Source organism: Scyliorhinus canicula, chromosome 19, assembly GCF_902713615.1.
Source record: "Scyliorhinus canicula chromosome 19, sScyCan1.1, whole genome shotgun sequence".
In the NCBI taxonomy this organism is placed as follows: Eukaryota; Metazoa; Chordata; class Chondrichthyes; order Carcharhiniformes; family Scyliorhinidae; genus Scyliorhinus; species Scyliorhinus canicula.
Genome location: NC_052164.1, coordinates 26,430,945 through 26,449,593, shown reverse-complemented (window position 1 = coordinate 26,449,593; position 18,649 = coordinate 26,430,945). Strand labels below are relative to the sequence as shown.

The following is an 18,649-nucleotide window of genomic DNA, read 5'->3' as shown; positions in this document are numbered from 1 at the left end:
TTGGACTGTGGGAGGAAACCGGAGCACCCGGAGGAAACCCACGCACACACAGGGAGGACGTGCAGACTCCACACAGACAGTGACCCAGCCGGGAATCGAACCTGGGACCCTGGAGCTGTGAAGCATTGATGCTAACCAACATGCTACCTTGAGGCCCCTGACAGAATATAACAGAAAGCAACTTCTAAAATAAAGTAAGATTAACATATGATATAAAGCATTTGAATACTATCTGGTATTTGGAATCATAGAATCCTGACAGTGCAGAAGGAGGCCATTCGGCCCACTGAGTCTGCACCAGCCCTCTTTTAAAAAACATTTATTAGAGTACCAATTTATTTTTTTCCAGTTCAGGGGCAATTTAGCATGGCCTCTCCATCTACCCTGCATATCTTTGGGTTGTGGGCGTGAGACCCACGCAGAGACATGGGAGAATGTGAAATCTTCACATGGACAATGATCCAGGACCGGGATTGAACCCGGGTCCTCGGTGCCGTGAGGCAGCAGTGTTAACCACTGCGCCACCGTGCTACCCTTGCACCAGCTCTCTTAAAGAGCACCACAACCCAGGCCCGTTCCCCCGCTCTATCCCCGTAAGCCCACCTAACCATTTTAGACACAAAGGGACAATTTAGCATGGTCAATCCACATAGCCTGCACACCTTTTGACTGTGGGAGGAAATCAGAGCACCCAGAGGAAACCCACGCAGGCACGGGGAGAACGTGCCAACTCCACACAGTCACCCAAGGCTGGAATTGCGCAGTGAACCAACAGTGCTAAACACTTGCCACCATGCCGCCCCTAAACGTAGGGTAAATGGGCTACTTGGCCCAAAAGACACAAGGGGTGATTTTCAGCCCGCGATTGCTGTCAGAGAGAACAGCGACGCGGAAAATGTGGAAACGCGATTCTCGATTTTTCCCTCCCCGGCGATGTCACGGGGTTCATGCCCACAATGGGATTTAAATGGATTATAATAAATGTTATTATTAACAGACCTTCTGACCACATGATACACCCCTCAACAAATATGCCCAGTGCGCAAAGGTAAATATAGCTCCTTTGGGGGAAGAGGGACATGTTGAGGCAGTGCCCTTGCATTGCCACCCTGTGCCGGGGCCAGGCCCTTGTGGGAGCCCCACGGGGCTGGCAGGGGATGAGAGCAGGAAGTGAGAACTTCCTGATGTTTTCTCAGGAACATCCTGAGGGGGGTGTGGGAATGCCAGCTAGACTTCCGCAGTGGTGGTGGGGAAGAGCCCCCAATGATTATCGGGGTGATTGAATTTCAGTTCTGATTATGCGCGCCCTGTAAAGATGGCGGCCCGATCTCGGAGAAGCTGGGTGTCAGCTCTTTCAGGCCCCGCGCTGCCAGTGTGATGGTGTAAACCACGCCTACTTTCTTTCTTTAAAGGGGCTCTGCCGCTCCCATAAGCTCCTTATAAATATCTGAGACACTCCCCTCTCCTACCTCACCCCTGGAAATTACCCTGTCCTGGATCCCCCTTGGTGGAAGGCGTGGAAAGGACGGGACCTGTCTACGTACGAAATCCCGCACCTGCAAGTACCGAAAGTCATTCCCCCTCGCCAGCCCGAACTTCTCCTCCAGCGGCCTCATGTTCGCGAAGCTTCCTTCCAGGAACAAGTCGCCCATCCTTCCCACCCCCTCCCTCCGCCACGCTCGAAACCCGCCATCCATCTTCCCCGGGACAAATCGGTGGTTTTCACATATTGGGGACCAGACCGACGCTCCCCCCACTTCCCCTGCATGCCTCCTCCATTGGCCCCAAATCCGCAGAGCCGCCACCACTATAGGGCTGGTGGTGTACCTGGCCGGCGGGAACGGCAGGGGAGCCGTGACCAGGGCTGCCAGGCTGGTGCCCCTGCACGAAGCAGCCTCCACCCGCTCCCAAACTGACCCCGTACCCACCATCCATTTCCTTATCATGGCTATGTTAGCCACCCAGTAGTAGTTGCTGAGGTTCGGCAACGCCAGTCCCCCCTCGCTACGGTTCCGTTACAGCATCCCCCTCTTTACCCGCAGGGACTCCCCCGCCCAAACAAATCCCAGGATAATTTTATTGATTCTTTTAAAGAAGGACCGCTGAATGAAAATAGGGAGACACTGAAAAATAAACAGGAATCTCGGGAGGATCATCATCTTCACTGTCTGTACTCTCCCCACTAGTGACAGCGGGAGTGCATCCCACCTCCGAAACTCGCTCCTCATTTGTTCCACCAGCCTGGACAAGTTCAACCTATGCATCTTACCCCAGTCCGGCGTCACGTGTATCCCTAGATACCTAAAACTTTCCCCAACCAGCCTAAATGGTAGCTCCCTCAGCCTATTCTCCTGACCTCTCGCCTGTACCACAAACATCTCGCTTTTTGCCATATTCAACTTGTAGCCCGAAAACCGGCCAAACTCCCCTAGGATTTCCATAATCCCGTCCATCCCTGCCGCTGGATCTGACACATACAAAAGCAGGTCGTCCGCGTAGAGCGAGACCTTGTGTTCTATCCCCCCCCCCCCCCCCCCCCCCCCCCCCCCCCCCCGACCGTTTCCCTTCCATCCCCTTGCTGCTCTCAGAGCAATTGCCAGCGGTTCTATGGCCAACGCAAACAGCAGTGGAGAGAGGGGGCATCCCTGTCTTGTCCCGCGGTGTGGTCTAAAATACTCTGATGTCGTCCTGTTCGTCCTTACACTAGCCTCCGGGGCCTGATATAGCAGTTTAACCCAGTCCACAAAGCCCTCTCCAAACCCAAACCGTCCCAGCACCTCCCATAAATAGTCCCACTCCATCCGGTCAAAAGCCTTTTCGGCATCCATTGCCAGCACTACCTCCACCTCTCTGCCCTCCCGGGGCATCATAATCACATTGAGTAGCCTTCTTAGATTGGCTACCAGCTGCCTGCCCTTAACAAACCCTGTTTGGTCCTCCACAATCACGTCCGGTACACAGTCTTTGATTCTGGACGCCAGGATCTTGGCCAGCAGTTTAGCGTCTACATTAATCAGGGAGATTGGCCTATAGGACCCACAGACCTCCGGATCCTTATCCCGTTTTAATATCAACGAGATGGTGGCTTGCGACATCGTCGGGGGTAACACCCCATTGTCCCTCGCCTCGTTAAACACCCTAACCAGCACCGGCCCCAGTATACCCGCAAACGTTTTGTAGAACTCCACTGGATACCCATCCAGCCCCGGGGCTTTACCCGACTGCATGGCCTTCAGGCTCCCCATTACTTCTTCAGCTCTAATCGGGGCCTCCAGCCCCTCTACCATCCCCCTGCCCACCTTTGGGAAGGTCAGCCCATCTAAGAAGCGCCTCATCCCCATCGGCCCCGTGGGTGGTTCAGAAGTATACCGCTTACTGTAAAAGTCCCTGAATACCCTGTTCAGTCCTGCCGGGTCTCCCACCCAGTTCCCTGCCCCGTCCACTACCGTCCCTATCTCCCTGGCCGCCTCCCTCTTCCTAAGTTGCTGCGCAAGCATCCTGCTGGCTTTCTCCCCATACTCATACACCGCGCCCCTGGCCTTTCTGAGTTGCTCTACGGCCTTCCCAGTGGATAGCACTCCCAGCTCCGATGCAGTCTCCGTCGTTCCCTAAGTAGCTTTGCCCTCGGGGAGTCCGCATATTCCCTATCCGTCCGTGTCATCTCCTGCACCAGTCTGTCCATCTCTGCCCTATCCGTTCTGTCCCTATGGGCTCGGATTGAGATCAGTTCTCCTCTCACCACCGCCTTCAGCGCCTCTCAGAGCACCGCTGCTGAGACTTCCCCTGTATCGTTGACCTGCAGGTAGTCCTGCATGCATTTCCCCACTTCTCTCACACACCCACTCCTCTGCCAACAATCCCACCTCAGCTCCATTGTGGGCGCTGATAACTTTCTTTGCAGACCAGCAGGTCGACCCAATGTGGAGCATGGTCCGAAATAGTAATCGGCGAGTATTCAGTATCCCTCACCCCCTACTCATAATAAAGAATTCAATACGAGAATAAACCTTGTGAACATGTGAATAGAACGAGAACTCCTTCCCCGTTGGCCGGCTGATTCTCCAGGGGTCTACCCTCCCCATTTGTTCCATGAACCCCCGCAGCTCCCTTGCCATTGCCGGGACCCTGCCCGTTCTGGAGCACGACCGGTCGAGGTCGGGGTCGAGGACTGTATTAAAGTCCCCACCCATAATTAACTTGTGCGAATCCAAGTCGGGGATTTTCCCCAGCAGCCTTTTGATGAAATCGACATTATCCCAGTTTGGAGCGTAAACATTCACTAGAACCACCTTCACCCCCTCAAGCTTGCCCCGGACCATAAGAAATCTACCACCCCCATCCGCAACTGTGCTGTCCGCCTCAAATTTAAACCGTTTGTTAATCATGATCACGACCCCTCTGGTCTTAGCGTCAAGCCCTGAATGGAAGACCTGGCTAACCCAGCCCTTCCGTAATGTAATCTGGTCCGCCACTTTCAAATGTGTCTCCTGCAGTAACATTACATCCGCCTTCAGAGCCAGTAAGTGCGCAAATACACGTGTCCTCTTAACCGGCCCGTTTAATCCTCTAACATTCCAGGTAATCAGCCAGGTTGGAGGGCACCCTGTCACCCCCCCCCCCCCCCCCCCCCCTCCCCACGCCGATCAGCCATCCCCCTTCTTGGACCCACCCCCTGCCCATGTGCCACGCCTCCCCTGGTCCGCCTCTTGGCAGCTCCCACCCCCGACCTCTTCCCTGTAACCTGGTTCAGTTCCCTCCCTCGTCAGCAGATCATCTTCCCCCCCCCCTCCACCCCCAGCAACAACCCCTTGTAACCTAACCCCTGCCATACACTGACTGTATACACACCCCCCACCTCGCTCCCATTGACTAGCTCAAAGCAGCTCGCCTGGTGGCTTTTAAAGGGGCTGTTTAGCACACTGGGCTAAATTGCTGGCTTTGAAAGCAGACCAAGGCAGGCCAGCAGCACGGTTCGATTCCCGTAACAGCCTCCCCGAACAGGCGCCGGAATGTGGCGACTAGGGGCTTTTCACAGTAACTTCACTGAAGCCTACTCGTGACAATAAGCGATTTTCATTCATTTTTTTCATAAAGACGCTCTGGAGTGAAAACTGGTTTGCGCAACTGGAGAGCTCGGCACTCATTTTCAGTCTGAGCCTGACACTTTGAAAAAATGTGGTGAGATTCCGCCTCTTCGGAGCAGCAGTAATCCATTCAGCCCATTGAGTCTGCCCCACCATTTAACAAAATTATGAATAATCTGCAATGATAATCCTCAACTCCACTTTCCCACCATATCCTCATAACGCTTGATTCCTTTACTGATTAAAACTCTATCTCAACCATGGCCATACTGAATGACCCAGCCTCCACAGCTCTCTACAGTAAAGAACTGCACAGATTCGCTACCCACCGAGACTAAGGCGGGGATTCTCTGAAAACGCGGCTAAGTGTTGACGCCGGCGTAAACACCGGAGTGTTTCACGCTGGCGTCAACGGGCCTCTTGGCCCAGCGATTCTGGTGCCCACAAGGGGCCAGCACAGCGCTGGAGTGCTCCGCGCTTCTCCAGCTGCCGTACGTGGCCCTGCACTGCTCGCCGCAGGTCTGCGCATGCATGTGGCGGCCAGCCGCGGGTCCGCACTGGCCGCATGCGCGCTAGCGCCACACAACATGGCAGAGCCACACAGCGGACTGGCGCGGAAGAAGTTTGGCCCCCACCGGATCACACGCGCCTGCCAATCGGTGCCCCCCCCCGATCGCGGGGCTGGCCGTCGTGGATGCCCTCCCCCCGGAGACTGGTTCCCTTGCCCCCCCACCAGGCACCAGGACAGCCGCCGCAGCCACGATATCGAGCTCCCGCCGGGTGGAATCATACGTGAACCACTCCGGCGGAAACTTGGCTGGTCGATTGCGGAGAATCGCCGCGGAGGCCTTTTTCAACGGCCCCTGACCGGCGGCGCATTGACCGCGTGCGCGCCACTGAAGCTCATCCACCAGTCGCCGGAGAATCACGTCCCGGTGTCACGTGCCGTCTTGGCATCAACTCCAATTCTCTGAGCCGGCTCCTCATCTCGGTCTTAAATGGGCAACTCCTTACTCTGAGATTATGTCCTCTGGTCCTGTACTCTCCCACAGGAGGAAACAACTTCTCAGCATCTACCCTGTCAAGCATCCGGAGAATCCTATATGTCTGAATAAGGTCACCTCTCATTCTTCTAAACTCCAGGCCCAACCTACTCAACCTCTCCACATAACAAAACCCTCCATGCCTGAGATCAACCTAGTGAACCTTCTCTGGACTGTCTCCAATGTCAGTATATCTTTCCTTAAATAAGGGGACCAAAACTGTTCACAGTATTCCAGATATGGTCAACTAGTGCCTTGTATAATTTTTATTTTTTTGCCTTGTATAATTGTAGCAATACTTCTCTATTTTTATAGCGGGCAGCACGGTAGGACAAGTGGATAGCACTGTGGCTTTACAATGCCAGGGTCCCAGGTTCGATTCCCCGCTGGGTCACTGTCTGTGCAGAGTCTGCACATTCTCCCCATGTCTACGTGGGTTTCCTCTAGGTGCTCCGGTTTCCTCCCACAGTCCAAAGACGTGCAGGTTAGGTGGATTGGCCATGATAAATTGCCCTTAGTGACCAAGAAAGGAGGGGTTATTGGGTTACAGGGATAGGGTGGAAGTGAGGGTTTAAGTGTGTCGGTGCAGACTCGATGGGCTTAATGGCCTCCTTCTGCACTGCGTGTTCTATGTACTCCATTCCCTTTGAAATGAAGGTAACATTCCATTTGCCTTTCCTATTACAAGCTGAACTTCCATATCAGCTTTTTGTGATTTATGCAAGAGGACCTCCAAATCCCTCTGTGCTGCAACATTCTGCAGTCTTTCTCCATTTATAGCTCCTTTTCTTCTTACCAAACTCGTAACTTCACATTTTCCTACACTTTATTCCATCTACTAGTTTTTTGCCCACTCACTTAACCTGTCTATCATAGATTATCATAGAATTTACAGTGCAGAAGGAGGCCATTTGGCCCATCGAGTCCGCACCGGCTCCTGGAAAGAGCACCCTACCCAAGGTCAACACCTCCACTTTATCCCCATAACCCAACACCAAGGGCAATTTTGGTCACTAAGGGCAATTTATCATGGCCAATCCACCTAACCTGCACATCTTTGGACTGTGGGAGGAAACCGGAGCACCCGGAGGAAACCCACGCACACACGGGGAGGATGTGCAGACTCCGCACAGACAATGACCCAAGCCGGAATCGAAACTGGGTCCGTGGAGCTGTGAAGCAATTGTGCTATCCACAATGCTACCGTGCTGCCCATATCCCTCTATAGGCTCATTGTGCCATCCTCACCACTTGCCTTCCCACCCATCTTTGTGTCAGTCCCCCAGCCTGTTCCATCATTCAAATTACACCGTTGCTGTTCTGTACCTTACCTCCATTCACCTGCTTTACTGTAACCCTTGGTACGATTGCCGAACAAGAAATCTCAGTTTTGAAAATTTCAACTGACCCATCTGCAACTTTTTTTTTTGGGGAGATTTCCAGACATCTACCACCCTGTGTATGAAGAAATGCTTTCTAATGTCATCCCGGAACTACCTGGCAGTAACTTTCATGTTGTGCTGCCTGTTCTGATCTCCCCTACCAGAAGAAATAGTTTCTCTCTATCCAGCCTATCAAATCACCTCACCATCTAAAACACTTCAATTGAATGTCACCCCTTCATCTTCCACTCATGGCAATAAAAGCCTCTTCCAGGCAATTGGAGAGTAGTCTATCATGCTCCTATTGATAGTGGACAGGCTTTGAAGAGTCAGGAAGTGAGTTACTCAGCACACAGGCTCCAGTCTGCACTTATAGCCACAGTATTTATATGGCTGGCCCAGTCAATGGCAAACCCCAGGAGGCTGATGGTTGGGGATTCAGCAATGGAAATGCTGTTGAATGTAAATTACAGAAAAGTGAAGTGTTGGACAGACATAATTAGGAGACACAGTTAGGAACGTCTTGACATCAGCATAGCCACAGGGATGCCGAGTGGCCTTAATGCAACTAGATTGTGACAAGCAATTGTTTATATATAAAGTTGACATTATAGTATCTTTGCATACAGTTTTCCATTATAAATGTTGACCTGGGTTTTTTCAGTAATCAGTATTCATGGAAAAAAGTATTACAAAATGCAAGGTCTGTTGACAAGAACAACAAGCCATATGGAATGCTTTTAGTCACTGTCCCAGCTGCATTGAAATTGCTAGGTCAAAAAATGTACCCTTTTGTTCTTCTCTACAGAAATAACCAAAGTGATTCACATAAAAATCAATCACTTTGAAATTGCAATTACAGTGAAAACACAGTGCACAGCAAGATCACAAAGGCAGCAATATAATGAGTGACACATTTATTCATTTTAGATTGCTTTTGGGCTGAGGGAGGAATGCTGGCAAGCACATCAGGAGATCTCCTCGTTCCGATATTTTAATAGAAGCACTGATACGGGACTTGTCTTGACTGTAGGATAGCATCTCAGGCAGTGCTCCTTCAGCATTACACTTTAATATCAGCCTAGATTATTTGCTAAGGTACAAGTTGAACATAAAAATGTTTTAGTTACCCTACCAATTCACTCTGGTCCATATGGCCCTATTGAAAATGCCCCACTATTATAATCAGACACTGCTTTTGTAAAAGAGATATAAGTTGGCACATTGTTTACTGTTATGAAAAGTCGAACTTGAGATTTGCCAATTTTGCTACACTTAACCAATTACATTGCGAACAATCTAATGGATCCCATATTTCTAGGATAATACTGTAAGCACTTGCGTTCATTTCAGGAAAGTTTTCAGAATCAGATCATTAATGGAATTGTTTGACTCAACAGGGTCTTTTTAGATGGACTATTGTATGAGCATTGATTTGGAAAAATGTTAAAATAAGACTTGAGTAAGCATATACTCAACAAATAGAGCATTTCTATATTCTGTCAAATCTTTAAAAGCATAAAAGCTTTCGGGGAAAAAAAATCTCCTTTTACTATAATACTTTAACTGTCTGGCTTAGGTAGATAAATCCTCAAAATCTCCTCTGATATCCTGGACCATTGTACGATGTGCATCAAAAATGCTTATGCCATTGAAAATAAGTCATACCATTATTATAGGTACTTGTACTAATGCCTGTCACATGTTTTCTTTCTAACTATGATTGAAAAATATTTATTATTTTCATCTCTAACAGTAACTAACATTTTCCCCACTTTTTGAATGGCCAGCATATGTTGAAACCTAATGATGTTTCTTTTTAATTAGGTAAATAAAGGCATAAAGAAAGATTGCTGACTGGATGCTAATCACTCCCAACACAAAATATGATATTTTCTCCAATGGAAAAGAGGAAAGACTCAAATTAGAAATGCATGCATACTTGGATTTGTGCCATTGATTTCTAATGATCGTACATTGTATATTGTAATGATTACTGGCATTTATGGCATCTTACGTGTAGTGGGCTACATAGATGAAAAAACAAAATCGGCGTCATTAATTGGACATTACAATGTGCAATTATAGCAAATTAACTTGTTATGATCATAACAATTTTGTGAAAATAGAAAATACTTTGATCAGTGTCTTATTGTCTTTATATGGTCATGTCACTCAATGTGCTGTCAGTGCTAGTTTCTAATTTTACATGCAGAATAACACAATGCAAGGATCAAGTTACAAGGCAATAATGCACCAAAATAATAAGAAAACACCTCGCGCCTTCTCGATTACCCGAACATTTGTATGCAATTAATGCTTTATCTTAACTTTATTTTGTGAATATAGATTTTGTGGGCTGTTCATGAATTTCACATGTTTTTCATAGTATTTTTGCACAGAACACATAGTGGGATAGAAATTCTCCTTGGATGGGACAGCATATTCACTCCATTGATTGCAGTGCAACCACATATCAGGTAACTCGTAGAACAGGATGCCCATATGATACCACCCATTCTGCGACATCACCTGGGACAAATTTCCACCCCAATATCTCTGCAGAAAATCAGTTGGTGCCAAAATTGCTCATAAGTTCAAATTCAAAGGTTGAAAAACAAATGATATGATGTAAACAGATTATTAAGAAGTACAAGTTCAAAGGTTGAAAAACAAATGATATGATGTAAACAGATTATTAAGAAGTACAAGTTCAAAGGTTGAAAAACAAATGATATGATGTAAACAGATTATTGAGAAGTAAAACACAAAATGCAAGTATACCAACATATTACATATAGGATAGATTTCCTGCTTTTTACCCACATTTTTATTAAATGGATAAAAGGTCATTGACTTTTTTTCTGTTAAGTTTCTAATCATTTGTAATGTATGACTCAGAAGTCACAAGTATATAATTAACACTTTTTCCATGATGGAATTAATTGTTCATGTCGTGCCCGCATTTGCCTCAAATGAAAAATTAGTTCCTTTGTTACAAGATAAATCACTGTATTATCATGCCACAATTATGCCAGTTCAGCTTTGCACACTATAGTCAATGATAAAAGAATACTTATTAAAGATACATATTTACCAGTTATTTCTGAGTTGTCCTCATTACTGAGAATAGGTGATGTGCCTCTTTTTACGCTGTTTCAAACAAAAACACAGTGGGTTGTTAATGTAAAGGCTGGCCCTTCATTGGTACTGGCTCCTGGATTATCAGGATGGAAGCCAGAGGCATGTCCTCTGTTGAAGCCTCTAACACGCCCAAAGATGCATTAGAAACCGAAAACATCACAAATAGTGCAAATTATTCAACCTCCGCATAATGTGACCTCAGCAGTGTTCTAGTTGGGTACTTCAGAGGAGGGAAATGGCAATTTTTGATTTTTGATCCTGGATGGCACCCTTTACTGCTTACTGTAATATCCCACACAGGACCTAGGGGTGGGAATGCTCGTCTTCTCCATGCTGCTTGCGGAGTGCGAGCTCCCCTGCTAGAAGTGGGGTAACTCGTTAATTACTGTATGAAAGATCGGCATCGACCAGAATTTACCAAGCAGTGCACATATCGTTCTTGTAAATAAACTTTGTTTCTCATTTTACTTGGTGTGGACTCCCTGTATCCTTATTAAAATAATCCCAATTTGTTTTGGTGTTCGCCTGTCAGTTTCTACAAGAGGGCGCCAATTTTGCCTGGAGTCCAAGAAAAATTGTTTGCATTGAACAGGAATCTGACATCTGAGATTCTGTCCCCAATTCTGATGGTTTTTGCAATTGTTAAGCATTATGCAATGTCAAATTATGCAAATGAGCTGACATTGAATTAGGGCAAGGTTTGTCAATTAAGGCTGTGGGGTGGTCATAGCCTCCATATTAGCAGACATCACATGCGGCATTATCAGATATGCTAGAATTCAGCATTCAGGAACGGAAATGCAACTTTTTTGGTACGTTTATAGCCCAAAACCAAAACATATTTTATTTACCATAGAACCGTCACATTTAATCCCTACAATGCAGAAGAAGGCAATTCGGCCCATCACGTCTGCACCAACCTTACATCATAAGTCAGCAATGACTTGACCAAACCATTAATTTTGTCCCTTTCTGTGGGGAAGAACTTAGACTTGACTCATTATTACACTTGATGATGTGCTGGAATCGGAAATTTAGTTTGAAATGCAAACCATCATCCTACCGCTGTAAAGAACAATGGGCAGGATTTTCCGGCCCTTCCCGTCAGTGGAACTTGTCCAGTCCAGCCTAGAAAACATTGGAAACATGAAAGAATAAAGTTGCTTTGACAACACCAATTAACCAGCATTGATCTTGTGCAATCTGCACCAGTGGAAATAATTGGTTACTACAATAGTCCATTTCACAACCAAAGAAAGTGTTTGAAATGCACATTACTCATGTTGGGCTGTTTTGTTCCCCAGGAACAATCCAGATAGTCTAGATAAAAAATATTCAAATAGAGGGGCAGCAGGGTAGCATGGTGGTTAGCATAAATGCTTCACAGATCCAGGGTCCCAGGTTCAATTCCTGGCTGGGTCACTGTCTGTGTGGAGTCTGCACGTCCTCCCTCTGTGTGCGTGGGTTTCCTCCGGGTGCTCCGGTTTCCTCCCATAGTCCAAAGATGTGCGGGTTAGGTGGATTGGCTATGCTAAATTGCCCGTAGTGTCCTAATAAAAGTAAGGTTAAGGGGGGGTGGGGTTGTTGGGTTACGGGTATAGGGTGGATACGTAGGGTGATCATGGTCGGCACAACATTGAGGGCCGAAGGGCCTGTTCTGTGCTGTACTGTTCTATGTCTAGCCAATCAACGGGAAGCCAATCAGGGGTCGACTGTCGGCTAATTAATCAACAGCAGCCAATCAGGGGTTGGCTAATCAATCAATGGGCAGCCAATCAGGGGTCAGCTAATCAATCAATAGGCAGCCAATCAGCAGTGAGCTAATCAATCAACAGGCAGCCAATCAGCAGTGAGCTCATCAATCAATGGGCAGCCAATCAGCAGTGAACTAATCAATCAATGGGCAGCCAATCAGCAGTCAGCTAACCAATCAACGCCAGCCAATCAGCAGTCAGCTCATCAATCAACGGGAAGCCAATCAGCAGTCAGCTAATCAATCAACACCAGCCAATCAGCGGACCACCAACCACAAGCTGCCAATCAAAGGCGCCCTGGACGCCGTCAATCATCGCGCCGTCAATCGCAGGGCCGCCAGGTTCACAGGGCTGCCTGGCTCCGCTGCCCCCCCCCTCCCCCCACTGTGATCCCTGTCCCGGGCTGGGTGGACGGACTGACCGGGAGCGACCACCACTCCGCTGGGGGCAGCGCGCTCCCGGCCGCAGTGAGCTGGAGGGTGACGGGGACGGAAATCCCTGAGAGGCCGCAGTGAGCGGGGACCAGCCGCGCCCCCCCACCCCCCCCTCCCCGGCCGAGTCCAGCTTCAGCTCTCACTCACTGCGCTTCACACAAAACATCAGGACGGCCCCGGCAGCGCAAACACACAGCGAGCTGCCATCCCCCAACAGCGGGCCCGGGATATCTTACCGCCCTGTGTGGCTGTGGTTCCCGCTGCGCCCGCATTCCGCCCCACTTCCCGCTGCGCCCGCATTCCGCCACATTTTCCGCACCAGTCATCGCGCTCCCTCCGGATTCCAATTGACAAAAGTCTCCGCAAAACCGCCAGCACCACTCTGATGGCAGAATAACAACTGGAATAATGTTTGGTTCTGATGCCTAAAATCCCATTTCGGAATATTCGGCAGCTTCCGAGCGCCAACGTTAAAGCCACTCATCTCATTCCGCCCCGCTCACCATTTATTCAATGGCTTTGAATGAAACCATTCAAAGATGGTTTGACCAGGCTTCCCAGGCACTGAGCCCATCCTGGCTGGCGTTCCACTTTTCAACAGCAATTCCTCTAGAAAATAGAAAAGTTTTCGTCTGTGTGTGTGTGTGTCCACCGACAGTGTTATCCTACTCCAGTGAAATCCATGTTTGACTCGCCAAGGGAGCTCAAAACATGGGAGCAGAAGTGGACCATTCGGCCCATCGAGTCTACTCCACCATTCACTGATCTGAGACCATAATCTTAACCTCTTTCCGGCTTTATCCCCTTACTGTTAAAAATCTGACTATTTCAGCCTTGAACATGCTTCATGATCCAGCCTGTACAGCTCTCTGTGGTAAAGAATTCAACAGATTCATTACTCTCAGAAGAAATTCCTCCTCGTCTCTGTCTTACTCTGAGATTATGCCCTCTGGCCCTGGACTCCTCCACAAGGCAAAACAACCTCTCAGCATCTACCCGGTCAAGCCCCCTGGCAATCCTGTATGTCTCAATAAAGTCGCCTCTCATTCTTCTAAACTCCCAATAAGTCCACTGTCAACCTCTCCTCATAAGAAAACCCTTCCGTGCCCAAGATGAACCTGCTCTGGAATGCCTCCAATGCCAGTGAAATCCATCTCTGCCTTTGCCTGCGACAAAATCGCCACAACAGCTTCTAGCACCAACAGAAGTCGGATTCTGGATTGGAACAAAGCTGGAACTGCAGTACAGATGCACCAAAACCCATTCCCAAAACATGTTCATCGAGGCTTTCACTACGGAACTAATTTATTCCTCCAGTCACGGAATCTGCGATCGATTAATAAAAAAACTACTGTGGCCCGACTCTTCAAGCGATAACAAAATGTTACAATCAGGCAGGAAGAAACGCTTCTGTTCCTGTCAGGAATGACACACCGAGATTCCGACAGGACACACTGCCACAAAATCCAACTCTTAAAGTGTTTCGATTTTCTTCGTCAATTAACCTGAAAGTACATTTCACAAGCGATTTGAAAACACATAAAACGAACCGCAAAGTGCAAGTGAGAATAAGGAAAGGAAAACGAATCGCGTCGCAAAGCAAAGCACACAAATTGATGCAAACAGTACCACCAAGCCCTTTTTGTTGTTGTTGTCGCGGGCAAGTATAGAGGAAACTTATCACGAGTCCAATTTGAACATCAGGCGAAGAGGGGGCTCCTGCTCGGGTTCAGGGACTGCCCAGAGGATTGGGAATGACCAGTTGATAGGGTCAATATCAAGAACTGGAGAAAGGAACAAGCCCCGGCTCTCTGTAGTTTAGAACCTTTTGTAACTTTATACAGAGTGGGCAGTCTTTCCAAGTCACCGTGACGTACAGAGATATGTGACCAGAATGGCAACAATATAAAAGTGACCGTGTTCCTCCACCCAACCTTTTTCACGTTCACCCCAGCACAGGGAACCGTCCACGTCCCGCCGACTTTCACCAAACTCATGGTCATTTAGTTTAACAACCGTGAGTTTGCGAAATTAGCCATGTTCAATCCCCAAACAGACCAGGGAGACTTCCACGGGCAGCGCGAGGTTTTCCTACAGCTAGTGGCAGCTTCACTACCGTCTGCCCAGCTGCCACAAAGAAATTGGTCGCTATCCAAGAAAGATTCGCATAAACGTTGGCACTAATCGTCAACAACTGCAACAACGTCGCGGTTGTTGAAACTAACAGCAACTCCCGAGACGGAGAAAAGAAGGAATGGAACGTTTACCCCGACTTGGATTGAGGGAAAATTTACCTCATTTCTCCTGTGGCGATGCTGGCGCTTTTTTATTTGCAGCAAGAGCACTTTTGAGCCCCGCCCCTGTGTTGCTGGAGCTGAAATACTGCAAAGCCCACAGCCATCCGGACTGTCAAACTTTGCCGTCCCTTCTCTCCCCTCAGATGCTGAGTATATCCAGTAGTTTCTGTTTTTATTATTTCAGATTTCCAGTATCGGCAGTAGTTTTTGCTTTCTGTGGGCAGAATGTTGATTCCAGCCAATAATATTGGTCCCATGGTCAAAGCAGTATTTGGCTTACCCTCATAGATTTTCCAACCCTCTCCCCCACCCCAGCATTTTCTGTTTCTGCTTATTTTCAGATATCTACAGATTCTTGCTTTTGTTTAATATTTGCAGGCGGTCATTTTGTAGAATCTCTGCAGTGCTGAAGGAGGTCATTCAGAATCTCTACAGTGCAGAAGGAGGCCCATCAAGGGTTCACCAACCCTCTGAAAGGGTGCCCCACCCATGCCTGCCTGCATGCCTGCCCACCTATCCCCATAACCCCACCTAAACTTTGGACAATGATAGTCAATTTAGGCCAATCCACCTAACCTGCAAATTTTTGGACTGTGGGAGGAAACCGGCGCACCCGGAGGAAACCCACGCAGAGAAGGGGAGAATGTGCACAGTCACCCACAGTCACCCGAGGTTTGAATCAAACCCAGCTCACGGGTGCTGTGAGGCAACAGTGCTCACCACTATGCTAGTGTGCCGCTTCATCCAAGTTGACCATGGGACTCGACTATCCCCTCCAATGCCCCTGCATCCTAGCACCGATTCCAGATGTTTGCCTCCCCACTCTGAGTTTATTTAACATTTTGTTTACCTTGTGTGGACAGTGATTCCTATTAGTGCTCTTCTGTAATTTTATGTGTCCAATTCTCCCCCCACAGTTTAAATTCAAAATAATATTCCTGATTATTTTATACTTATAATACTTCTTTTTACTCATGTAAAGTCACATGTCAAGTTGAAATGCTTTATTTTCCCAAGTCCTTTCTCCTGACTCAAAGTTCTTGCACTTAGGATCTGCTGGGTGGTTCCTGCCTTCAGCAATTCAATGTCCCCCCATTGTTTCTTAGTGAGTGCAACATTTGTAGTTGATTGGAGCACTAGACATTTTGGATTGGATTGGATTGGATTTGTTTATTGTCACGTGTACCGAGGTACAGTGAAAAGTATTTTTCTGCAAGCATCTCAACAGATCATTCAGTACATGGAAGAAAAGGGAATTAAACAATTCAAGAAAATACATGTGAATACATAATAGGGCAACACAAGATATACAATGTAACTACATTAGCATTGGCGTCGGTTGAAGCATACAGGGTGTAGTGTTAATGAGGTCAGTCAATAAGAGGGTCATTTAGGAGTCTGGTGACAGTGGGGAAGAAGCTGTTTTTGAGTCTGTTCGTCCGTGTTCTCAGACTTCTGAATCTCCTGCCCGATGGAAGAAGTTGGAAATGTGAGTAAGCCGGGTGGGAGGGATCCTTGATTATGCTGCCCGCTTTCCCCCGGATGCGGGAGGTGTAGATGGAATCAATGGATGGGAGGCAGGTTCGTGTGATGGACTGGGCGGTATTCACGACTCTCTGAAGTTCCTTGCGGTCCTGGGCCGAGCAGTTGCCATACCAGGCTGTGATGCAGCCCGATAGGATGCTTTCTATAGTGCATCTGTAAAAGTTGGTAAGGGTTAATGTGGACATGCCGAATTTCCTTAGTTTCCTGAGGAAGTATAGGCGCTGTTGTGCTTTCTTGGTGATAGCGTCGACGTGAGTGGACCAGGATAGATTTTTGGTGATGTGCACCCCTAGGAATTTGAAACTGCTCACCATCTCCACCTCGGCCCCGTTGATGCTGACAGGGGTGTGTACAGTACTTTGCTTCCTGAAGTCGATGACCAGCTCTTTAGTTTTGCTGGCATTGAGGGAGAGATTGTTGTCGTTACACCACTCCACTAGGTTCTCTATCTCCCTCCTGTTTAGACACGTTGCCATTGTCCCAGATGACCATAGGCTACTTTACCCTTTAAGTGGGAGAGGTCAACTGACCGGGTGGTGATTTAACTTGAGGATCACCACACCTCAGGAGTGAGGCAATACCTACAATACCAAGGGCAGGGTCATGAATAACCTCAGCCAGCAAAGGGATAAATGTCCTGAGGAGAGATTATTCATCCAGTGCAACTTCATTGAACGGAGCTTTCTGTGGAAGGGTCATTTGGACTTGAAATGTGAACTGTTTATCTCTCCACAGTCACCGCTGAGTTAATCCAGCATTTTATGTATTTATTTCTTCTTTCCAGCAACCGCAGTATATTGGTTCCAGTGACCTTCCTGCCAATAATCTTCGCCTCCTGGTGAAAGGCAGTGTTGATTATTTGACCTGTCCTGGTTTTAAGCACTTTTAAAGGTTGAACATACAAGACAGTCATTTGTGCTGGCGCGATGCTGATTCGTAGTTACACGTTCTCTACACAGTACCAGAAGAGAAATGTCTCCAGTGCCAAAGTTAGTCATAAATAGTAGGATTTGCTATCTATTTGTCTGCCACACAATTGCTTCAACGCTGTCTCAACTGTTCATTTCCACAGAAATACTCTACACTTCAAATAGCTTCCAAACTTACTGGCTTTGCAAATCTGTCTCTGAACGTATCTATCTTTATCTTACTGTATAACCATGCCTAGGAAACTTGATTTTCTCAATCAAAGTGTGTGACTGTTTCGGCTACTGCTCCACACCCAATCCCATCACTATTTCCCTGTTGTTACTTCTTTTCACCTTTACACCTCCCCCTCTTTCCTTTTATAATAACATAAGAAGGATGAGTAGCAGTAGACGATTTGACCCTTTAAACCTGTTCTGTCATTTTATAAATAGTTGATCTACCTCAAATCCATCTACCCATTATCCCTTTATGCCCTATGCCCATCTCTCTGCCGATGCTATTAGCCATGATGTGGAGATGCCGGCGTTGGACTGGGGTGAGCACAGTAAGAAGTAGAACATACAGTACAGCACAGAACAGGCCCTTCGGCCCTCGATGTTGTGCCGAGCCATGATCACCCTACTCAAACCCACGTATCCACCCTATACCCATAACCCAACACCCCCCCCCCCCCCTTACTTTTTTTTTATTAGGACACTACGGGCAATTTAGCATGGCCAATCCACCTAACCCGCACATCTTTGGACTGTGGGAGGAAACCGGAGCACCCGGAGGAAACCCACGCACACAGGGGGAGGATGTGCAGACTCCACACAGACAGTGACCCAGCCGGGAATCGAACCTGGGACCCTGGAGCTGTGAAGCATTCATGCTAACCACCATGCTACCCTGCTGCCCCTTACAACGCCAGGTTAAAGTCTAAAAGGATTGTTTCAAACACGAGCGTTCGGAGCACTGCTCCTTCCTCAGGTGAATCCATTTCACCTGAGGGAAGGAGCAGTGCTCCGAAAGCTCGTGTTTGAAACAAACCTGTTGG

General features: G+C 47.9%; 1 protein-coding gene across 3 annotated transcripts in view; it reads left to right on the top strand.

The window, feature by feature from the left end:
- Positions 1-10,610, top strand: part of LOC119954218 (epsilon-sarcoglycan-like) — a 66,949-nt gene extending 56,339 nt beyond the window's left edge. For 2 of the 3 annotated variants that reach the window (XM_038779256.1, XM_038779255.1), the window contains one exon: positions 9,337-10,610. In XM_038779256.1, the coding sequence (XP_038635184.1) occupies positions 9,337-9,340 (4 nt within the window). In that variant the 3' untranslated portion in view covers positions 9,341-10,610. The remainder of the gene's footprint in view (positions 1-9,336) is intronic. The other variant, XR_005458196.1, reaches the window with a different exon arrangement.
- The last annotated feature ends 8,039 nt before the right edge of the window (positions 10,611-18,649 follow it).